This window comes from Ovis aries, chromosome 6 (genome assembly GCF_016772045.2).
Source record: "Ovis aries strain OAR_USU_Benz2616 breed Rambouillet chromosome 6, ARS-UI_Ramb_v3.0, whole genome shotgun sequence".
In the NCBI taxonomy this organism is placed as follows: domain Eukaryota; kingdom Metazoa; phylum Chordata; class Mammalia; order Artiodactyla; family Bovidae; genus Ovis; species Ovis aries.
The window spans coordinates 37,951,402-37,976,631 of NC_056059.1; the positions used below are offsets into that span (position 1 = coordinate 37,951,402).

Genomic DNA, 25,230 nt, shown 5'->3' on the forward strand with positions numbered 1-25,230 from the left:
TATCTTCCAAAGATATACACCTAAATTTTTATGGATGAAATACTTCTGAGATTGCTTTAAAATAATATAGAAGCAGGGAGTAGATATAGGTTCAAATGAAGCAAACAGCATTAAGTCAGTAATCATTGTTAAAGCTGGGCAACAGGGAAACAGTGTACGGAAATGTAAATATACTTGAAACTTTCATGGTAGAAGTTATATAAAAGTGACAGTAAATGTCTTGTTGGGGAGCACATGATTGGTATCACCAGAATCACATCAAGAAATCCAGCTGTAAGGGATATTGAGAAATATAATTCTAAGCTTTTCAGCCTCTGCAGCACTTGGTAGAATCAGGGTTGAAATACGTGGGAGTGAAATGTTCAACACTGTTCACCCTCAAATCTGTAATTCAAACCCTGACCTGTCTCCTATAGGATCATAAAAAATATCCAACTGCCTCCTTGACACCTGACTTGGATGTCTCACAGGACCTCCAACTCTATACCAAGGCCAAAGCTAAAGATTAACACTTTCCTGCTACTTACCAGCTGTGTGGCCTCAGAGAAGCCCCTTAGCTTCCCAACTCTCCAGTGTGTGAACTGGGAAAATCAACTAAGTCATCTCCAGGTCATCAACAGCTCCGGGAATGGATGGGACTAAAACCTACCCCCTTTAGACAGTACTAATTTAACTTTATGGTATATTAAATAACAAGTTATCTTAAAAGGGACTTAGCCTATATGTTTTTAGAAGCAGCACTATCTCATGATAAATTTAGCATCAACTTAGCCATCAGTAATCATTTACTCAATATCAGTGACTGCAGTATATTTAGCTGAAATTTCAAACAGCCCATAATTGCTTTCAGTATGGGCGTATGCATCCTAGAACCAACCCAGCCAGAAAGCTGCCTCTCTGTAGCCAAGGAGCTGTCTGTTGTTGTGAAGATAATTTTGATGGCTGGGTTTCTTTTTTTTTTTTTTTGTATCTGTTTCAGAAATGTGACAGGTGCAATTTTTTCCAAGGCAAGAGGAAGAGATGGCTTTGACCTCTGGTGCCTGTTGAAGCATCTGCAGGAGGGTGAGTTGTCATTTTTATTGCATAAGTGAGGGTGATCCCACAATGAAGCAAAGGGGGTAATAAATAAGATTCTTGGAGGCTTTTAAATGGCACTTAGTGGGAGGAGGCCTGAGTGACAGCTGCGAATGGTGCAGGGATCACAACAACATGCTTCTCTTCTTGTGTCTCCCTACACTACAAGCTGGTGCTGCTGCTGGACTTCATTTTCTGTCCACTGGAATGACTTGCCTGATTTAAGGGAGTAAAATGTCAAGTAAGCTTAATACAAATAGAAATAAAAGATAATTTGAAAAATGTGGAGAAAAAGTGGTTCAGCCTCTTTTGGTCAGTTCAGAACTACCCCAAGGTGTAACAATAATGCATTTTAAGTTCAGCTTTGTTGTTATCGTGTAGCTAAGTAGTGTTTGACTCTTTTGTGACCCCTGTGGACTTTAGCCTGCCAAGTTTCTCTATCCATGGGATTTCCCAGGCAAGAACACTGGAGTGGGTTGCCATTTCCTTCTCCAGGGGATCTTCCTGACCCACGGATTGAACCCATATCTCCTGCATTGGCAGGTAGATTTTTTACCACTGAACCACCAGGGAAGACCTAAATTCAGTTTATCTATGTTTAAAAATGAAACTCTCAATATTAAACAGTAATACAAGTTCCAGAAGAACATACCATTTATATAAAAATTAAAAAAATACATTGTTGAAGAGAAGCAAGAAAATGACAAATAAAAACTTTTGATCAGAGGTTACCTTTGGGGAGGAGGGGAAGAAATACAATTAGGGAGGGACACACAGTTATTTATAATGTCTTGATGCTTTAGCTGAATAGTAAATACATGTGCTCATTTTATCCTTATTTTTTGAACTTTGCATATAGGGACAATGTATTTTTTTTAATGTGTGAAATATTTCATGAAACTGCCAAGGTTCCACACCAACCTCTGTTTTCAAAAATGCTGCTATGAAACTGGTCGATGATGTTCTGTAGTATAGAGAGGAGATTTTTAGACACATTGGGAATATGGGAAAGAATTAATGGATTTTGCTGAATTCTAGTGTCTTCTGGGGTGAATATACTTTAAATGTGCAGATGACACAAAGCTTCTGCAGCAGTATGAACTGTACATACCACAACCACCACAGATTTGGAGCTGATTTACAGAGCAAACTTCTGAAGTGGTGACCAAACTCAGTTTATTTTTCCTCAGAGGCAATATAAGCCTGGGCACTATCAGCTTGGTTATCCTATCCTATCCTTTTTTTAATTGAAGTATAGTTGATTTACAATGTTATATTAGTTTCAGGTGTACAAATAGTATATTTAAATAGATTATACTCCATTTAAAGTTATTATAAGATATTGACTATATTCCCTGTGCTGTACAATATATCCTTGTAATTTATTTATTTTATATATGGTAGTTGGTGTCTCTCAGTCTCCTATCCCTATCTTGCCCCTCCTCCCTTTCCTCTCCCCATCGGCAATACTAGTTTGTTCTCTATATCTGTGAGTCAGATTCTGTTTTGTTATATTCATTTATTTGTTTTATTTTTCACATTTCACATATGTATTAAGATAAAGCATTTTTCTCTGTCTTATTTCACTAAGCACAATACAGTCTAGGTCCATCTATATTATTGCATATGGCAGAATTTCATTCTCTTTATGGTTGAGTAAAATTCCCATTGTGTGTGTATGTATATCTATTTATATATACACACATACACACATACCTCTTTATCCATTCATCTGTTGATAGACACTTAGGTTGCTTCCGTCCTATCCTGTCCCTGAGATTCAAAGGAAATGAGACTGGAACCTCCAGTAAACATACAGTAGGAATCCCAGCATCATCCACCTTTTGGGTTTCCAGGGGGCTGGCTTCTGTTTCTCCTAGACCCCTCTAGCTCCACATCCCTGCTTCCATGGGACTCACTCCCTTAAGGGATCAGCTCAAGGCCCTGATGTGCTTTCCTACCTCTGGAGACATTGCCAAGTGGTGAACAATGCCAAATCAACTTTACTTTTCCAAGGACCATCTCTGCAGGGGTTGGGACAGCAGACCAGCTGCAATGTTGGGAGGGGTGTCACACTGCAGAGCATCATAGCTCAGCAAGTAGCTCAAAGACGGATATCAGGCGTCCAGATTCTTAAAGTTAAGTCAAAGAAATTTTCAACCATTCACTGTTGTGTTTTATATCCATTTGCTATGTGTTTTAGTTGTCATCTTTACACAGCTGGGCTTCCCTGGTGGCTGGAACAGTGAAGAATCTGCCTGCAATGCAGGAGACCTGGGTTAGATCCCTGGGTCGGGAAGATTCCCTGGAGAAAACAATGGCTACCCACTCCAGTATTCTTGCCTGAAGAATTCCATGGACAGAGGAGCTTGGCGGGCTGAAGTCCATCGGGTCACAGTCAGACACAACTGAGTCATTAACACTTTCACTTCACTTGCCATACACCTAGGTGGTACTGCTTTCAGTATTCGTCAGGTGAGGAATCAAAGTAATTTGTTAGGTAACTTTCTAAGGCTCTAGACAGTCTATGGTTGACCCATGATATGAATCCAGGCCTGGCTGACTGCATAGCTAGGGCTTTTTCCCTATATCACACAGTCACCTGCAAACATCTCAGAATATCATGACATGCATGGTTTATAAAGAATTCACACACAAATTCTAAGGTGTCCCTCTCCCCAAGGAGGACACATGGAGAAGGCAACCAGAAGCAGCAGGGAAGAGGCATGAAAAGCCAACATGAAAACAGACGCCCATCTAGGACCCACAGGGAAAGAGAGGGCAGAATTTGGTAATGGTAGTTATCCAGGATTCCTTTCGCAACTAAGGAAACCTTGACTGTACCCCTGATGTGCCCCGGAGATACAAGGAATTGTATCTCCTTGTATTTTACTTTTTCCTTGCAGCAATCCTGAAGCAGGTACATGAGGTGGGCACTGTGCCTTTTTGATCAGGATAGGGAGTCCTGAAGAAATTTCAGGGGGTGGTCTAAGCAGTGGTAAGGGTGGAACCAGAACAAAGTCTCCTGACACTGTTACGGACTGAATTAGGTTCCCTTCAAAATTCCTGTGTTGAAGCCCTAACCCCCCGTGTGACTGTGTTTGGAAAGAGGGCCATTTAGGCAGTAATTAAGGTTAAATTAGGTCATAAGGGTGGTATCTTAATCTGACAGGACTTGTGTCTTATACAAATAGGAAGAGACACCAGAGATGTCTTTCTTTCCATGTGTGCACAGAGAAAAGTCCATGTGCGGACAGAATAAGAAGGTGCTGTCTACAAGCTAGGAAAAGATCCCTCATTAAAAACCCACACCAACAGCACCCTGATCTTGAACTCTGAGCCTCCAGAACTGTGAGAAGATAAATTTCTGATATTCAAGCCACAGCATCTATGGCATTTTGTTATTTCAGCCCAAGCTGACTAATACAGAAGTCAACACATGACTGTCAGAACCCAACCCTGGCCCATCATTCTAATGACCCTCAGGCCATCAAAATAGCACTTATAATGACTTTTTTAGACCAGAACTCACCTTCTATCTTTGCACCAACCACCAGTTAACGTTCCTATTTGAAGGCCTCTTCTCCCAGATGAAATACCACTTTCACCTGTGTCTCCTGGTACACTCAGAAGGACTTTTATGGGCTAGCAATCCCTAAGGCTCTGTTTTTGACAGCACTTTCTTGCTCTGCAAATTCTCCCTGGGAAAGTTGCCAAGAGACATATTTCCATGAGGATCTTGGACAGTCTCCTCCATACCAATGAATAAGTACCCAGTTTAGAATCAATCTTTACTAAATATTTGCTGAATGAATGAGTAAATAAATAAATAAACAGACTATCCTCTAAGAGTTGATAATTTCTAAAACTGAATCTCTAGTTGAGATACCTTTTCTGAATTCCAGCCCTACAGTCTCAGTCAGGGACTGACCACAATAATGCTGCATAACAAACTACCACCCAAACTCAATGACCAAGAAGCATTCGTTCTCATGTAGGGAAAGTGTGGTCGGGCGTGGCTGAGTGCATCCACCCTGCGTTTTAGGTCCTGTATGGTCTGGGCTTGGCTTGTGTTCGGAGCTGGATTAAGGTCTGCTCACTAGCACTAGGCTGTAGGGGAAGAGGCCAGTCAGTGCATGCTTTTCTCATGGTGATCACCAAACTGCACAAACACAGTTAAAGCCTCTGCCTGTGTATACACTTTAATGTTCCCTATGTGTGTGTTTGTGTGTGTGTGTCTGTGTGTGTGTGTCTGTGTGTGTGTGTTAGTCGCTCAGTCATGTTCGACTCTTCGCGACCCCATTGGCGGTGGCTTGCCAGGCTCCTCTCTCTCTCCATGGAATTCTCCAGACAAGAATGCTGGAGTGGGTTGCTGTTTCCTTCTGCACTAACATTTCACAGTTCAATTCAGTTCAGTCGCTCAGTTGTGTCCGACTCTTTGCCACCCCATGAATTGCAGCACACCAGGCCTCCCTGTCCATCACCATCTCCCGGAGCTCACTCAAACTCATGTCCATTGAGTCTGTGATGCCATCCAGCCATCTCATCCTCTGTCATCCCCTTTTCCTCCCGCCCCCAATCCTTCCCAGCATCAGGGTCTTTTCCAATGAGCCAACTCTTCGCATGAGGTGGCCAAAGTACTGGAGTTTCAGCTTCAGCATCATTCCTTCCAAAAGAACACCCAGGGCTGATCTCCTTTATAATGGACTGGTTGGATCTCCTTGAAGTCCAAGGAACTCTCAAGAGTCTTCTCCAACACCAAAGTTCAAAAGCATCAATTCTTCAGCACTCAGCTTTCTTCACAGTCCAACTCTCGTATCCATACATGACCACTGAAAAAACCATAGCCTTGACTAAAATGGACCTTTGTTGGCAAAGTAATGTCTCTGCTTTTCAAAATACTATTTAGGTTGGTCATAACTTTTCTTCCAAGGAGTAAGCGTCTTTTAATTTCATGGCTGCAATCACCATCTGCAGTGATTTTGGAGCCCAAAAAGATAAACTCTGACACTGTTTCGACTGTTTCCCCATCTATTTCCCATGAAGTGATGGGACCAGATGCCATGATCTTCGTTTTCTGAATGTTGAGCTTTAGGCCAACTTTTTCACTCTCCTCTTTCACTTTCATCAAGAGGCTCTTTAGTTCCTCTTCACTTTCTGCCATAAGGGTGATGTCATCTGCATGAGGTTATTGATATTCTCCCGGCAATCTTGATTCCAGCTTGTGCTTCCTCCAGCCCAGCATTTCTCATGATGTACTCTGCATATAAGTTAAATAAGCAAGGTGACAATATACAGTCTTGATGAACTCCTTTTCCTATTCGGAACCAGTCTGTTGATCCATGTCCAGTTCTAACTGTTGCTTCCTGCCCTGCATACAGGTTTCTCAATTGAAACATTCCACAGACCAAAGCAAATCTAAGAAGCACATCATCAATGGGAAGAGGACAGAATCTCTGCTCATAGGGTACAGGAGGGCATTAGGGATGAGTGAATATTTATTGAACAATAATGCAGAATCCAATCTAGCACAAATAGACATCAACTGTAGTGCAAGACCTCTCCTCCTTGAATGTCTTACAAGCTCCTTAAATTCTCTGTGTCATTTGCCAAGAATCTAGCCCTCTGCCAATCTCTCCCTTCTGGAGAATTGAGTCTTCATGTCTATCACCAACTAGCTGGGAATCCTGCTGAATTTGGGCAGAACATCCAGTTCTTTCTGACAACTCTCTTGAATTCTGAATCATTCACCTTCTGCAACCCCTCATTCCCCTGGCCTACACAGCTGACCAGCTCTCCCACTGCAGACATGTGCCTGATTCACACCTATGTTTTCTAAGCTTTCTGGACTTTGTGTCCCCAGATACTCTCAACAGGATGCTTATTTCCCAACTCCCACTTGCTCAGTGCTAGTCAACCTCAGCTACCAAGAGCCCACCCAGCCCTGTGTATCAGTTTGCCAGGAGGAGACTGGACACTGGACGGTCCTTTCAAGCACTCACCCTTACACTTTCTGAAGCAAGCTTCTTTTATCAGCTCTTCTCTGGGGACAGTACCACATGGACTTGGATAGAAGCTACCTCCTGTGGAACTGACATTAGGACCCAACAAAGGGGAAAGAGGTCAGTGAAAGAGTTACTGATTAATTTTTGCTTTCCTGGTTCATTCTGGATGTGTGCATGAGCGTGCGCACACAAACACACCCTCTACTCAGTTCTAATCTCCTTGTTCATGTTTATTTAGACTATCACCAGACAATTTGATAGGCTTCTTCAGGACAAACAGGCCCTGCCCCAGGGGCCTGAGGACAAGAATAGCAAGTCTGGACAGACGCACTTGGCAGCGTGAAGAGGAAAAGCTGTGCAGGATGAATGTCACAGTATTGCTGGCTCTTGCTTGCTGTATTAATTTCTCTCTTAAAAGAAAACTGACCCATTTTTTCCAGCCCACAGCCCTAATGGACTCGTATTCAGAGGCCATCCTTCCCCCACATAAAGAGCTGTATTGTACTTAATGATAAGCCTTTTAATGGAATTTGCTATTTCTGAATCTCTCTTTGGGAAATGCCCATTAATGAGCCTGCAAGTGCAGGGAAAAGCAGATGTTTGAGGGGTGGCTATGCTTCAAGGGCAGACCATCCTGGAAAGAAAATGGACAAAAACTAGTAACAGGTTCTTTTTCATGTCCTTAAAACTGGTTTGATTTACCCAAAACTATGATTTAAATAAACTTTGTCTTCAAAATATAAAGCTGTCACTCCTCATGCTACCCACTCCCCATATCCCATCTGCATAAATCCTTACTCTACCCACAAATGCTTCTGTAATTCTAATCATAACAAAATCATCAGCAGACCACAAAGCTAGACCAAGACACGTGGATAACCTAGCAGGCTAACATCTGTCACTCCTTCAAACCTGTAATTGGTCAATGCCTATTTAAGAGACTGAATGCAACATGAGGAAATGGAGCAGAACTGCTGAGGGAAGATTAATCTTTCTTTTACTATCTGGAGCAATTCAGCTCTGGCCCCAAACCTGCATATTTACTCAGCAAAACCAAAGCCTTGACATTAACCAGTGGTACCCTCCTTCACAAAGTAGTTTATTGTTCATTCACTATTTCACAACCCCTTCCAAGTCTACACCTGCAACTGGAAACAGCCAGTGAGGACTGTGCAATACCTCCCTTAAGGGTGGGGGTGGGGGTGGAGGTGTTCTACCATTTTGGCATCCATTTTGGCATTTCCTGTGATGTCCTGGCACCCAGTGATGCCTTTGCATCATTTATAGATGAAAGTTTTGCTGGCACACCCACCCTTTAATATGTCTCCTACTGGTACTCCCTCTATCTTGGCATTAATGGAGGTGCTAAAGATATATTTAAAAGGTACAAGGCAAGGTCCTTGTCATCAAGGGTTTAACAGTTCAAAGTAACTCAACTCATACTAGTAATATTGAGAGCAGGGCACTATGCTAGAAGCTGTAGAAGTTCAAATGGGGGGGAAGGTAAAAGAGAGAGCCCTGAGAATCCTAAAGGCTATATATCAAACTGGAGTCTGAAGCATCACCTGAACTTGGTTAAAAATGCAAATTCTTGGGCTTCAGCCATGATCATCCAAATGAGATGTGCTGTAGGTAGGCCTAGCCATTTGTGTTTAATACTAACATTTGAAAAGTACTGGCCTAAAGACCTCCTAGAGAAGTAGAAGAAATAAGAATCTGTCATTCAATCTTCTGCTACCAGACAGAGCAAGTTCAGGACCAAGCAATGGACATGGACCTATTATATAGACCAAAGGCCAAGGGCCTACTGTGGTGATATCAGAGTCAGGTTAAAGTCATAGTCACCAGTGGAGTTTTCAAAATGCATAACTTCATGAATCTCACCCAGAGGTTTTAATTCATTGGTCTAATTTTTTGTTTAAAATGCTGCCTGGTTGATTCTGACAATTATCAGAGGCAAGAACCTCATTAGGGGTCTGAGAAGGAAGAAGCCTTTGATGATGAAGAAGATATTGTGAAAGTTAGCCAGTGGCCTCACCTCCCATGGCTGCTATAATAAATTACTACAACTCATAGCTTAAAACAACAGAACTTTATGAATGGTGAAAAGCTTTTAGCTTTTTGCCTATGATTAGGAACAAGACAAGGAGGCCCACTCTTGCCACTTTTATTCAACACAATATTGGTCATCAGCAATTAGGTAAATCAAAAAGGGAGAAAAACTATCATTATTTGCAGATGACATGATACTATACATAGAAAAGCCTAAAGACTCCACCAAAACCCATTAGAACTAATAAATGAATTCAGTATAGTCAGAGGATGCAAAAACAATATACAGAAATCTGTGGCCTTTCTGTACACTAATAATGAACTAACAAAAAGAGAAATAAAGAAAACAATCCCATTCACAATTGCATCAAAAAGAACAAAATACCTAAGGATAAATTTATCCATGGAGGTGAAAGATTTGTACACTGAAAACTGTAAGACACTGATGAAAGATACTGAAGAATACATAAATAAATGGAAAAATATTGCATGTTCATGTTTTGTAAGAATTAACACTGTTAAAATGTCCATAGTATCCAATAGAGTCAATACAATCCCTGTTAAAATTCCAATGGCATATTGCATGGAACTATAAAAAATAATTCTAAAAATTGTAGGAAACACAGAAGATTCCAAAGAGCAAAACAACCTTGAGAAACAAGAACACAGCTGGAGGTATCATACTCCCTGATTTCAAACTATACTACAAAGCTATGGTAATCAAAACATATGGTACTGGCACAAATCAATGGAACCACAGATCAATGGAACAGAATTGAGGACTCATAAGTAAACCTGCACATAAATGGACAATTAATTCATGACAAAGGAGCAAGGAACACACTTTTATTTATTTTTAAAAATTAATTTATATGACTGCACTGTGAAGCATGCTGGATCCCGGTTTCCTGACCAAGATCAAACCTGTGCCTGCCTGCTGCATTAGGAGTGTGGTATATTTATCACTGGAAGTGATTAAGCAAGGTCCTGACACATAGTTGAGAAATGACAGTCTCTTCAATAAATGGTGTTGGGAAAACTGGACAGCCACATGCAAAAGACTGAAATTAGTCACTATCTTATAAAAGACACAAAATTTTAGTCAAAATAGATTAAAGTCATGAATGTAGGGCCTGAAATCATAAAATTCCTAGAAGAAAACATGGGTGGTAATCTTAATGACATGGACCTTAGTGATATTTTTGTGGATGTGACTCTAAAGGCAAGGGAAACAAAAGCAAAAATAAGCAAATGGAACTACATCAAGTTAAAAAGACTCTGTATAGCAAAGGAATCATCATCAAAGTGGAAAGGCAACCTACCGAATGGGAGAAGATAATTTCAAATCATACATCCAATAAGGGATTAATATACAAAATATGTAACATCTCACACAACTCAACAACAAAAAGACCAACAATCTGATTTTAAAAATGAGCAGAGGCACTGAATAGATATTTCTCCAAAGAAGACATACAGGTGGCCAATAGGTACATAGGATGTTCAACATCACTAATTATTAGGGAAATGCAAATAAAAATCATGGTGAGATATCATCTCATACCTATTAGAATAGATATTACTAAAAAGGCAAGAAATAAATGTAGAGAAAAGGGAACCCACCACTGTCGGTAGAACTGTAAACTGGTGTAGCTGCTGCATAAAACAGTATAAGATGCCACAAGAAATTGAGAATAGAACTACCATATGACTCAGATATTCCACTTCTGGGTTTTTATCTGAAGAATATGAAAACGTTAATCTGAAAAGATATATGCATCCCTATGTTCACTGTAGCATTGTTTATAATAGCCAAGATATAGAAACAGTCTAAGTGTCCATAAATGAATGAATAAAGATGCACAGAGTGGAATACTACTTCCCAATGAGAAAGAATGAAATTCTTCCAGCTGGAATAACATAAATGGAAACTGAGCAGAGACATTACTTTGATGACAAAGGTCTGTATGGTCAAAGCTTTGGGTTTTCCACTCGTCATGTATGGATGTGAGATTTGGACTATAAAGAAGGCTGAGCACCAAAGAACTGATGGTTTTGAACTGTGATGTTGGAGAAGACTCTTGAGAGGCCCTTGGACTGCAAGGAGATCAAGCCAGTCAGTCCTAAAGGAAATCAGTCCTGAATATTCATTGGAAGGACTGATGTTGAAGTTGAAGCTCCAATACTTTGGCCACCTCATGCGAAGAGACAACTCATTAGAAAAGACCCTGATGCTGGGAAAGATTGAGGGCAGGAAGAGAAGGGGATGACAGAGGACAAGATGGTTGGATGGCATCACTGACTCAATGGACATGAGTCTGAGCAAGCTCCAGGAGATGTAAAGATGTGCAGTCCACTAGGTTGCCAAGAGTCGGACATGACTGAATGACTGAACAATAACAACAAATGGACCTTGAAGGTATTATGCTAAATGAAATAAGATGGAGAAAGGCAAATACTATACGATTTCACTCACATGTGGAATCTAAAACAAAACAAGTGAACAAAAAAATAAAACCAAACCAAACTCATAACACACAGAGGATGGATTAGTAGTTACCAGCGGGGAAAGGGGTTGGAGAGGGTGGGTGAGATGGGTGAATGCCATCTATCACTACACACCAAATGTACGGTGATAGACGGCAACTACACTTGTGGTGTGATCACTTGGTAGTGCACACAGATGTTGAATTATAATGCTGTACACCTGAAATCTATTAAAAAAAAATAAGTAGAGCTTTTTCTTTCACAGTAGGTTGGAAGTAAAAATCAAGGTGACTGCAAGGCCACACTCCCTGCTGTCTCTTCTAGCTTTTGGTGGCTCAGGTGTTCCTTGGCCTGTGGCTGCACAACTACAAGTCCTTCCTTCATTGTCATGTGGCCTTCCTCTCTTCTGCATCTTCTTCTGTTCTATCTCAAACCCCGCTCTGCCTTTCTCCTCAAGAGACACTTGTCATTGGATTTAGGGCCCATGCAGATAATCTAAGATGATCTTATCTCAATACACTTAACCTGCAGAGATCCTTTTTCCAAATAAAGTATTATAGCATCACAGGTTCCAGGGCTCTGACACCTATTGGAAGGCTATTTTTGGTCTACCATGGCTTATAAAAAGAAGATAGCAACTGCCAAATGTACAGTTACACAAAGCTGTAAAAGACTGAATAAGCTCTTGGACTTGCATTTTTGACAAAGCGAGAGCATGAAGTTTAAGGGGGTAAAGCTATAATACTAGCTGGTCAGGATTCAGCAGCTTTTCAGGAAATTTTTCTCTGCCACCCTCCCTCACAAGACTTGGAACAACATTATTCCTGATGAAGACATCAAAGACTCACAAGAAGGTCTTTCTGCTTCATGTTCTGAAGCTTCCACAACTAAGAAGAGAAAGGCTTCCTGCGAGATCAAGGATAGACCAGGGAGAACTGCTGGTGTGCTTATTGGTGCTACTGGCCTGTGAGCTATGAGAGAGCTGCTTGTTTCTCTAATGCCTCGAGGAACCTGGGAGCCTTTTCCAGGTGTATCCTCTTACCCTGGAGGCTCAGAATATAGTGAGTAACTTCAAATAGGTCCATTAAAGTTATAATGTGAGCTGACAGCCTGGGCCTGTTATTACGCCACTTTGGTTTGAAAGTAATTACGCCATTGTCTCTGTAACTATGAGAGTTGCTCACTTGAAACTGTTCCAGTGTTCAGATTATAGAAGACAGTTGTAGTAAATGCCTTTTTAAATGGCAAGCTTTGTAGTTAACAAGTTAGGACCTCTATATATCTTGTTTATTAGGTTGTTTTTAAATAATTGATAAATATTCTCCAGGTCTCTTTCTTCCAATTTTCCTAATATTTTTTATTGGAATCTACCTGTAACAAACATGAGTTCTGCTCATGGAAATCTATCTCAAGGAAATAATCAAGTAAAAGTGCAGGGATAGAATCTCAAGAATATCCATCACAATATTTTAACAACAAATCACATCACAATGATTTTAACAATGAGAAACCAGAATCAACCAAAATATCCATGAATCATGGTCCCTATGTACCTCAGGAAACTTTTCTTGATCCTTCAGATTGTTCAGTGTTTTCATACTTCTTGCTTGGTAGAATATCAAAACCATATTTCAATTTTTTAATAAAAACAGAAGAAGTTGTTTTAACCAGTCTCCATTCAATCAACATGTGGATAACTTAATACTCTTCATTCTTACTCTGGAAAGCCACCAGACTTCTGCTTCACAGTCACTTGTTTATGCCAGTTGTATTTGCTATTGTAATTATGTGATTTAACACCGCACTAAGCCAGTTATATATGAATATAAAGAGTAAGTTGTTCTGATGAAAACTGGGCTGAATAATTTGAAAAGATAAAGCATTTATTGATAAAGGCGAGTTGCTAGAGGAAAAAAAATGGTATTCAATTAGGTATGATGAAGAAGTGAAAAGTTTTAAAGGTTTTAAAGGATTCTGAACCCATATTGTTTCACAAATGTTTTAGATTCTCCTTCTCCACCCTCAGTTCAGTTCAGTTCAGTTCAGTCTAGTCTCTCAGTCCTGTCCGACTCTTTGCGACCCCATGAATTGCAGCACGCCAGGCCTCCCTGTCCACCACCAACTCCTGGAGTTCACTCAAACTCATGTCCATCGAGTCGGTGATGCCATCCAGCCATCTCATCCTCTGTCATCCCCTTCTCCTCCTGTCCCCAATCCCTCCCAGCATCAGTCTTTTCCAATGAGTCAACTCTTCGCATGAGGTGGCCAAAGTACTGGAGTTTCAGCTTTAGCATCATTCCTTCCAAAAGAACACCCAGGGCTGATTTCCTTCAGAATGGACTGGTTGGATCTCCTTGCAGTCCAAGGGACTCTCAAAAGTCTTCTCCAACACCACAGTTCAAAAGCATCAGTTCTTTGGCGCTCAGCTTTCTTCACAGTCCAACTCTCACATCCATACATGACCACTAGAAAAACCATAGCCTTGACTAGACGGACCTTTGTTTAAAGACGCCAAAATGATTAAAACAAAAACAAAAACAAAAACCAACTGATGCAGTATGGTCAGGCCAGGACAGTCCCTGTTTATACCTTTAATTTCAGTGCCCTATCTGATTTAGCGGCCTTTTCATTCTCAGAAGTGTCCCAGTTTGTATGACAAATTAAAATGTCACTCTATAGTAAACTATGGGTATAGTTTATATAAGACAAGTAAGGTGAAATGCCAGACAGCAGGCCATCCCAAAGAACTGAAACTGAGTCTCACATGAAAGAATTAGTGAATGAGTATCCATCTGTGTGTTTTAAATTAGGGGTCCTCAAACATTTTTCTGTAAAGGACCAGGTAGTAATTATTTTAGGCTTTAGCAAGTCTCTGTCCCAGTGATTCGAATCTGCCATTTCAGCACAAAAGCTACCCTAGACCATCTCTAAATTAATGTGCATCACTATGTTCCAATAAAACTTTATTTTGGACATTAAATTTGAATTTCATATACTTTTCATGTGTCACTAAATATTGTTCTTATTTTGTATCTTTTTCAAGTTTTTAAAAATGTAAAAACTATCCTTGACTCACAAGCCATACAAAAATGGGCAGCAGGCTGATCTAGCCTACAACATAGTTTGCTGACCCCTGTTTTAAGTTTTAAAAAATGTAATGTATGTGCTAAGCTTTTCTTTTATAGTTTTCTTTTTTATTTATTCAAAATGTTCACATGACATTGAATATGAGGGCCTCTATTGTATTTGAGAGTTTCTACTTCTTTTGCCTGTAAATTCCATAAGATAAGGGGTTTTACCTGGCACTTTTAAAAACACTCAGTAAAAGTGTCTCAAATGAAAGAAGTTAAATTATATAACATTTATACAATGGGATATTTTTAACACAACTATTAAAATTATGTTGGAGAGTTCTAGATTTACTTCTAAAGAGGGAAAACCCCAGGTAACACAATAATTATGAATGATATAACTCTATTTTAAAAAAAGGCATGTCTATACATGCATGGGAAGTCATAGAGTAGGCTATACAAAATGGTATTTGTTATTGTATCACTGCAGTTACTATAGATTGGGGATACTTTAAAATATTTTCTTCTTGTTTCTCTGTAATTTTTATTTTTCTCAAATGGATATTCTACGTATGATTGGTAACTGAGGTTTCTTTTTTTATTTTGCCCCATAATGCTGGTGTCCTGAAGGAATATGGATCTGACCAAATGGAGAGCTTGGTCTGATCCCGTGTCTGTGGTGAGGGGGTAGGAGTGACCAAGTCGGAAGCTGACCTGGGAGGGGATGGGGAAAGTCCATTTATTTATCAGATATGCCAGTTTATTGCCTTTACAAAACTTGAAATTAGATGCTAGTACCTCCTGAGTTCTGTCCTTGAAAAAGAAACCTCCCCACTGTCCCATGAGATGGCTGTATGCAAGCTATGGTTGAAATGTGATATTTTTTCCTAAGCGCTGTGGGAGGTCCAGGAAGAGTTTTGTTCATTTAGCCCACCAACAAACATTTGGTGAGCACCAATCACTAACCAGGTGCTGTTCCAGGCACTGGGGTATAGAGGAGAGAATGGGACAGACAGAAATTCCTGCCTTCAAGGGATGACTTCCTTGGCAGGGAAGAGAAGGCAATAAACAGATGCACAGATGGACGGAAAAAATGGAAACAGCAGATGGAGCTGAGGGAATTTCATGGTATAGGTGATCAGGGAGGCCCTCCCTTAAGAGACATATGAGCCTAGCCAGGAGCAGGCAGAAGAAGCCACAAGAACAAAGGCTCCAAGTGGCACAAGCGTCTGGAGGCTTTGAAACAAGGCCAGTATGATGGAGGAGATGATGCTGAGAAGTGGACAGCAGACACCTCAGGTGACCATACTGAAGAATTTACTTAGGAGAACAAACTTTATTCCAAGTGAAATGAGAAGCCATTTGTGGGTTCTAAAATGGAAGGATGTCATGCTCTGATTTATACTGTATGATTATTGCTGCTGTGAGGCGGGCGAGGGTAGACCATGAGGAGGCCCAGAAGGGTTGAGGGAAGGAGGTGAAGGTGGCTCAGACTAGGGTGGAGGCAAAAATGCAGAACTGATCTTTTATATTTATGGGGTAAAGTCATCAGGACTTGCTTCAGAACTGGATTTAAAAGGGAGAAAATTCAGTTTGTTTTTGTTGGTTTTAATGTTCACAGCTTAATTGAGATATGATTATTGAGAACATACAATCCACCCATTTAAACTGTATAATTCAATGGCTTTCAGCCCATGTGCAGGATTGTGTAACGATCACCACAGTCAACCTAAGAATATTCTCATTGCACCACAATGAAACCTTGCAGCCCTCAGTTACTGCCCCTGATTGTACTTTGTACCATATTTTATTCATACCATTTTCCAGTTGATAGACATTTAGTTTATTTCTGTTTTTGGCTACTACAAATAATGTTGCTCTGAATGTTATGCATAAGTTAGTTTCTCCTGGGTATATACATAGGTGTAGAATTGCTGGTTCATTATGATAAATCTCTTAATTATTTGAGGAACTGCCAGATTGTTTTCCAAAGCGGTTGCAATGTTCTACAGCAATGTAGGAGGGTGTTATTCAGTTTTAGCATCACTCTGGCTGCTGTGCGGAGAAAGAATTGGAGCAAGGTTTGGGGAGGGAAGTGCAGAGATATGAATGTTATGCCAAAGTGGAGGCATCTCAAAGACATCCAATTTAAAGTGTCCTTCATCCTATTTTCTGGCAAAAAGATTTCCGTGAGATAGCTGTCTGTATACCACAAATCACTTCACTAAATTAAAAGATTCCAACAGAGAGGGCTTGTTAATACAGACCTGCAGTTTTCAAATCTAGAATCCTAAAGCAAACTGGTATGGAACTGTTTAAACATCTGTCCCCACACAAGCTCCTGCAGGCAGGAGGGTATTTGGAGAGAAGCTAAGGGAGTCAGCAGTGCAATAAAACTTCCACAGCTTCAAGCCACAAAAACCCAGGGCTCAAGTGGCAACCGGTTGCTGAGGACTGGTGTGGCAGCAGGCATCACTCCTACTTCTGGAGCCCCTGCCCTGGCCTCTCAGTCCAGGAAAGGGCTGGCTTTGTTCCTAGTTGCTGGTTTTGACAACTGAGCAGTGGTCCTGTCCCTCTGCAATTCGTCTAGCTCAGGAAGGGAAGAAACCAGCATCTATCAGGCTTATGATAGTTCCGCTCCCAGGGTGAGATGCTCCCCTTACATTCCTTAAGTCAGTGAACCCTCACAACAAATCACCAAGGAACAAAGGACTACTTTTCTCATTTACAGATAGGTTGGTCCCTTCTCTGGAGGCCCAGGGAAAAGTCCCATAACGCCTGGGTATCTGTAGGTGGCAGGAGACATCTGTAAGGCCACCCCTTTTGCCCCCCCTCTCCCGCCTCCTTCCCCTTCTTCCTCCCTCCTGGCTTCCTTTCCTCCCTTGAAATCTTTGATGTTAGTACTTGGATTCTTATATTTAAGGGCTTCCCTGGTGGTGCAGAGGTTAAAGCATCTGCCTGCAATGTGGGAGACCTGGGTTCGATCCCTGGGTTGGGAAGATCCCCTGGAGAAGGAAATGGCAACCCACTCCAGTATTCTTGCCTGGAGAATCCCATGGACAGAGGAGCTTGGTGGGCTACAGTCCACGGGTCACAAAAAGTCCACAGGTTGCAAAAAGTCCACGGGTAGCAAAGAGTTGGACACGACTGAGTGACTTTCACTTTTGGCTCCTTTGGATGGGAAAGTCAGAAAAGGTATCTCTGAAGAGACAGCATTTTAACTGGTAACAGCCACAAAATTTGATCATTCTAAGAGTAAACCCCAAATTGTTAGCTCTCCAGGTGTCCTAGTTTTTATTCACATTTAATTTTTATTTATATTTATTATATAAATAAGAGTAAGAAGCACCCCTCTAGAAATAAATCCAACTTAAATTCATTTAAAAGATAACCTGGAGTAGAAATTATAATCCTTTTTCCTTAATATTTCTGACTTTTTACTCAGGGACTGTTCTCCATAACAGTATCTCCCTACCCATCCCTAACAATCCACTATTTTCCCCCAACATCCAGTATGACTGTCTCTGCTCATATGTCTCCACAGACTTCAGTAAGGTTCTGGGATGTGGGGAGACACAGTTCCCTTGGTTTGGTCATGCTACTGTGCTGGGTGGGAGTGCTGACTCTGACCTCCAGACGTTCGAACAGCAGGAAGGAAGGATCTACAGATAAGAACTACACTGCCACTCAAAGGGCCCCCGCTCTCGAGTCAGGATGTTTTCTTGAATGACAGAATTCATTCTTACTACAACACTTTACCATAGTCCTCAAAACCAAACTCATCCTAAGATCTGTGTGGCAGGTCTTTAGGAAAGCCCAATAAACAAAATCATTCTTCCCCAGTGAACTAACTAAAATATAAGACCAAGGCATAAGGCTCTTTTGAGATCAAAATATACTGTGTGTATGCTCACTCATGTCTGACTCTGTGACCCCAGGGACAGTAGCTTGCTAGGCTCTTTCGTCCAGGGGATTTTCCAGGCAAGAACACTGGAGTGGGTTGCTATTGCCTCCTCCAGGGGATTTTCCTGACCCAGGGATCAAATGTGTGTCTCCTGCATCTCCTGCATTGGTAGGTGGATTCCTTACCACTGAGCCACCTGGGAAGAGTAATATTAGAGAATGTGGCTTATATCCATGGGAAAGCTGGATTCCTGATATTTACCCACCTATTCACAAGCTGGGCCAGGGCAGTTCCTCCCCCTCCCAGAACTGTACCTATTCTTGTAAATAGACGGAGACTGACCATGCTCATCTCCTTGCCATGCAGAAATGCTGTGCTCCCGGAGGATGAGTAAGCATGTCAAGGGCTTTACAAAGAATGCAAACACTAGGGAATCATAAGGCATCACTAATGTCCAGAAGTTGCAGCCACTTGATTTCACCGTAGCCCCTATAGGGTCTTCTGAGACCTGGGAAGACCTCATTTTGGAAGGATGACTGACAGGTTCTCTTGGGGTTATTTCACTCCTTATACTTCTAGGTTGGCAGCTTCTGGCACTAAGAGGACTGCTTATTGCCTCCTGGAGACTTTTCTTCTCATAACTCCCAATGGTCTCGTGGGTGTATGGAGTTATGTGTATGGGCTGGGTACCTAAGATTCAGTCTTCAGTTCAAGGGATGATTGATGGAGAGGGAGCATGTGCTTTCCCACTCATTTTTGTGTTCTAATACAAAAGGATCTTTGTTAAACTTGTTTTGGGGGCAAGATACTCCATCCCACCTTAAAAGTGGGAATTGGAAAATCTCTGGGTATGAGGGATGCCAACACTTCTGGATAAGAGGATGTGGAGAAAGCTACAAAAGGAAAAATCAGCTGCAGATTTTTGAGCGGGTGAAAAGCAGAGACTGCCTGAATGGACAGGGCTAGGCAAACCTGCCTGATGCTTTCAAGACCAAAGTATCCCACAGGCCATAATGGGAAATGGACGTGAAACCTCCTGTCTCCCAATTAACACCTCTGTGTCTGCTCTACTATTTAAACCTTTGGCTATTCTGAACCAGTAATTCTCAACCCTGTGTGAATGTTGCAGGTCTTGAGGGGCTTTAGAAAACACAATGCCTGTCACCTCTCCTTATTTTCTAAGATGGGGTCTGGGATCCTGTACACTTTCTGTTTGTTTTAAACTTTTATGCAGAAAGAATTTCAAACTTGGAAAACTGCCAGAAAAAGAACAGTACAAAGAATGTCACACCTACCCTTTACTCAGATTCTCTTATTCTTAACCATTTGTCCCATTTGTTTTATTACTTGCTCTCTTACTATTTTCTCTATCTTATTTATGAAATAAAGTAGTGAAGATGTGTGTATAGGAATGTAATGTTTGTAGAAGCATTATTCATAGTAGACCCAGAGTGGAAACAACCCAAATGCCTATCAATTGGTGAATATGATCATTAGTATCCATACAATGGGATACTAGTGCGTAATAAAAGGGAATGAATGAATGACATACGACGCTACACCAATTGATGAACCTCAAAACACGATGCTAAGATTTGGCATCTAAGTGAAAAAAACCAGATGGAAATACATGTTGCATTGTTTCACTGACATGAAAAGTCTGACAAAGACAAATTTATAGAGACAGAAAGGAGATCAATGGTTGCTTGGTATGGGGTAGAACAGGGATTGACTACAGATGGATACAAAGGACAGTGATAGAAATGTTCTAAAACTAGACTATGGTTATGGTGCAACAACTCTGTAAGTTTACTAAAATATATTGAATTGTATGCTTAGATGAATTTTATGATATGTAAATTATACTTCAATAAAGCTATACAAATTAAGCAGTTACCAAAATCAGAAAGAAAGGAAGCAAGAACAGCAATCTTAGAAATGAAAATATAATTATACAACTTAATAGATGGGAAAAACTCTGGATTGGACAAACTATTTAGTGGATTGGCAAACAAGAAAACATGATTAAGGAATTCACCAGGATTCAGAGACAAAAAAATTTTAATAACATTTCAGAATATGGAGAGGCTTCCTTAATTCACCTAATAGCAGTTCCAGAAAAGTGAAAGGAGGTAATGGCAGAAAAACAATATTTGAACAGAAAATCATTGATTTAAATCATTGAGTTAAAGAGAGCATATGAGTCTTCAATAGAAAGTACACTCAATACCAATTAGAGAGTTATAATGAAACGGCTAAACATCAAAATAAACACATGCAAATGTCATCAAGAGAAAAGGCAGATTATCTACAAATAAATGAAAATTTGATGGGCAGTAGGATTTTTATCAGCAGCAATTAGTACCCTATGGTAATAGAATACTACCAACACTGTGCCTTGGAAAAATAAGTGTTCAGAAGATTTTTATGGGCAAATAAACAACAGTGAGGACAAAATAAAGACATTTTCAAATGCACAAAAGATTTCGTCACCAACCAGGACCCCTTCAGAAAGAACTATTAACAGGTGAACTTCAGATAGAAGAAAACTGAACCAAAAAAGAAGGCCATGGATTCAAGAAAAAAAAAAAAGGGTAGAAGAATCAGCAAAATATCAGTAAATTTAATTAACTATAAAAATGATTTAAAAATTTAAAAGGTAAAAATATCTAGACAACAATGACAAGACAGGAAAGGGAAGGGCTATTAAATGGGTGAAGTATGCAAAGCTCTTTTTCAGGAAGAAAGAATTACATGATAACTTTATTCAGTTCAGTTCCGTCACTCAGTCGTGTCCGACTCTTTGCGACCCCATGGACTGCAGCATGCCAGGCCTCCTTGTTCATCACCAACTCCTGGAGTTTACCCAAACTCATGTCCATTGAGTCTGTGATGCCATCCAACCATCTCATTCTCTGTTGTCCCCTTCTCCTTCTGCCCTCAATCTTTCTCAGCATCAGGGTCTTTTCAAATGAGTCAGATCTTCGAATCAGGTGGCCAAAGTATTGGAGTTTCAACTGCAACATCAGTCCATCCAATGAACACTTAGGACTGATCTCCTTTATGATGGACTGGTTGGATTTCCTTGCAGCCCAAGGGACTCTCAAGAGTCTTCTCCAACAGCACAGTTCAGTTCAAAAGCATCAATTCTTCAGTGCTCAGCTTTCTTTATAGTCCAACTCTCACATCCATACATGACTACTGGAAAAACCATAACCTTGACTAGACAGACCTTTGTTGGCAAAGTAATGCCTCTGCTTTTTAACATGCTATCTAGGTTGGTCATATTAGAAAAACTATAGTTAAATATGTATGTGGAAAACTAAACACAATGTTGATAAGTATAGGAATAATGCCTAAAGCCCTCAAACCAACAGTGGAAAATGAGGGAATATAAATCATTTAACTAATCCCATAGAAAGCAGAGATGGAGAAAAAGGATGGTAAATGAAAAGCACAAAATACAGTGGAAGAATAAGCCCCAATATATTAGTAATCACAGTAAATGCCCATGGATTAAATTCACCTATCAGTGATACAGCAAAATAAAACTTATAGAAAGATTAAATATAAAGAGATGGAAAATATGACGTACAAACAACCAAAAGAAAGGTAGCATATCAATATCAATATTGAAAGGGTCTAATTTAAACATCTAGCATGGAAAATGATAAAGCGAGCATGACATAATAAAAATCAACTGTGATTTCTAATGCAATATATTTTGAGAAACACTGCCTACTATGCCATAGGATCATGGATGCTTTCTTCACAGTGCTTGGCAAATAATAATTATGCCAAAATATTAATGGGTAGAGTGACTGCCATTATCACATTATATTCAAATGATCATTTTATACATTTGTCACACCACAAGGTCAGGGGCCCTATCTTTTTCAGTTGTATGCCATTAAATATTGAACACAGTGCCTGGCACATAGCTGTTGTTGTTGCTCAGTCACTAAGTTGTGTCCAACTCTTTGGACACGTCAGACTCTACAGCACATCAGACTCCTCTGTCTTCCACTATCTCCTGGACTGTGCTCAAATTCATGTTCATTGAGTCAGTGATGCTGTCTATCTCATCCTCTGCTGCCCCCTTCTCCTTTTGCCCTCAATCTTTTCCAGCATTAGGGTCTTTTCCAGTGAGTTGGCCCTTTGCATCAGGTGGCCAGAGTATTTGAGCTTCAGCATCAGTCCTTCCAATGAATATTTAGGGTTGATTTCCTTTAGTATTGACTGGTTTGATTGACTGGTTTGATCTCCTTGCTGTCCAGGGACTCTGAAGAATCTGCTCCAGCACCACAGTTCAAAGGAATCAGTTTTTCAGTGCTCAGCCTTCTTGATGGTCCAACTTAGTAGGCACTCCATACATTGAAACTGAGTTCAAGGTTCATCTCTTCCATAAAACCTCTCCTAACTGTTCTTGCCTATAATGACTTAACTTTTGTTTCTACCTCTAGAGCACTCACAACTTGAAATATCCAATTTAGCAACTGATTACAGAGTAGTGTCTTTTCGTTTTTTCTCCAAAATTGTTTCTCCAAAAATATTTTAGTTTCTTTGAAGACAGATAAGATGCATTATTCTGTGTCTAACACCTCAAATCAATACTTTTTGGGTCGATGTTACTATTTGGATGACTGCAAATTAGATCAGTGGTGCCAAGCAGCATGTGCCAAGGCTTCCAAGGAGCATCTCCATTTCCTCCTTTCCACCCTTGACTCAAGAGATCACTGTTTGGATACAGGCTCATTTGCAAAAACTGTGGAGAAGTTAAGGGAAGGGCCTGAGAAGAGAGCTAGTGCCCAATTTCAGATCTCCGTGCTCTCTTCCTTCTGGCGAAATAGGGAGGAAAATGCCTGTGATGCCATTAAAAAAGTGGTGTTGGAAGCGGGAGGGAGACAGTTGGGGAAGAGAGCATGTCCCATACACAGAACCTGGACCCAATGTTCTACTAGCAAGCATGTTATCGGAATAATTACGAGATCAAAAGGAAACTCCAAGGCAAACAACTAAATTCAGGCACTGGGGGACCTTGTATAAAAGACAGAGAGGGATGTTTTCCATCTACATGCCAGGCACAGGAGGGGTGCCTGTCACAAGCAACTCCTAACTGCGAAGCTGCAGGGGGCTAACAAAGGACAGGGTGACATCTTTTGCTGGTCTTCATAAGGAAGGCAGCACGGTCCCTAGAGGTTCAATCAGGGCCCTGGGATGAGGTAGGAGAATGGGCTGGCTGACCTCCCAAGGTCTTTTGTAATCCCGTAATTAAATGGTGAATCGTTCATTTCCCCATTTACGCTCTGCACACGTCTGCAGCCAGTTTGATAGTAAGTCCCCTGGGCAGCCTTCCAGGTTTAGCACGGTGCCACGCAAGCTGCTGGCACTCAACAAATGACTCGAATATTTGCTGAATGAAGGAATAAATGAATCAAATATTTAAATAGCCCACATGACCTCCTCCCCGCCGGTAAAGTACTGTGATGAATGAAATCACAACATTTCAGGCACGATCATTTGAGCAGAGCCTGCAAAGAAACACACATACACACCCCAGCACTGATTCAACTCCATTCACATTCCCACCCTGGGAGCACTGACCACCTGCTCGGCGTGCAAGCTGTAGGAGTTTTTTTTGGTAAGGATCCTTTCGCTCAACTGCTCTAGGACAGTGCCTCCAGAAGGTCACCAAGATTTAAGGCCGCTTCCCTTCCGCATGGCCTCCGAGACAAAGTTTCAGCTGGGATTTTGCCTGGGCCTCCCTTGGGCGCGTCCGCACTCCCTTCCCTGCCCCCGGCGCCCTGGGCACATATCTCGCCAGCCCGCAGCGCCTCATCTTACCTTGGTGAGCTGGGCGATCTTCTTGCACATTTTCACGTGCATCTCAGGATCACAGTCTATTCTCCAGCCGGGGCCACCGCGGGCATCGGCTTTGGAGCCCGGGCAATTCCCGGGAGCGTGAATTTTGCTGTTCAGGGCAGAAGCCATCGCTGAAACGCGTCCGGCACTCAAAAGGCTCTTGCTGGCTCGGGTTCTCGCAGCCCGCGATGTGCACGTGCTTGTGCGCGCGGGCGTGTGAGCTTGTGGGCTTTCTCCGGAGAGGTGGCACTGCAGTCCCGCCGCCTGCACCGCCACCTGGCTCTTCCTCCCCCTGGGTGTTCTCCTCCCCGCTACCCGCGCGTCCACCCGGTCTGCCCCCGCGCTCTCGCTCGCTAGCTGGCTCTCCGGGCACCCGCACCCTGCGGAGAGGCGCAGAGGACCCGCACGTGCGGTTCGTGATTCGCGAGCAGCTCCCGGGCCGGTGCGGGTCTCGCCTGCAATAAGCTTCCGAGATGAGGAGTTGCTGGCCTCTAAGAGGTTTTCGCTGGCCGGGCGCCGCGCTCTGGGACACGCGGGTGCAGCCGAGCTCCGGACTCAGTGGCAACGGCCCCCGCCCGTGGTAGGCATCCCAGGCCAAACAAGAAGAGCCGGCTTCAGCCTCGGGCACCTGGGGGCGTTTGATCTGGGGAGGGGGACCCTGGCGAAGTGCTGTGGGCGAACGGGTGGCGAGGGACGGGGAACCTTGACGAGTACCCTCAGCCAGCTACTCCGGAGCCTCTGATCACGGCGCTGAGGGCGGAGGTTGGGGGTTGTG

General features: G+C 41.7%; 1 protein-coding gene across 3 annotated transcripts in view; it reads right to left on the reverse strand.

Annotated features, from left to right (window-relative positions):
- FAM184B (family with sequence similarity 184 member B) overlaps positions 1 to 24,690 on the reverse strand; it is a 119,591-nt gene extending 94,901 nt beyond the window's left edge. For all 3 annotated transcript variants that reach the window (XM_042251262.2, XM_027970885.3, XM_042251263.2), the window contains exon 1: positions 24,438 to 24,690. In XM_042251262.2, the coding sequence (XP_042107196.1) occupies positions 24,438 to 24,584 (147 nt within the window). In that variant the 5' untranslated portion in view covers positions 24,585 to 24,690. The remainder of the gene's footprint in view (positions 1 to 24,437) is intronic.
- Positions 24,691 to 25,230: the final 540 nt, after the last annotated feature.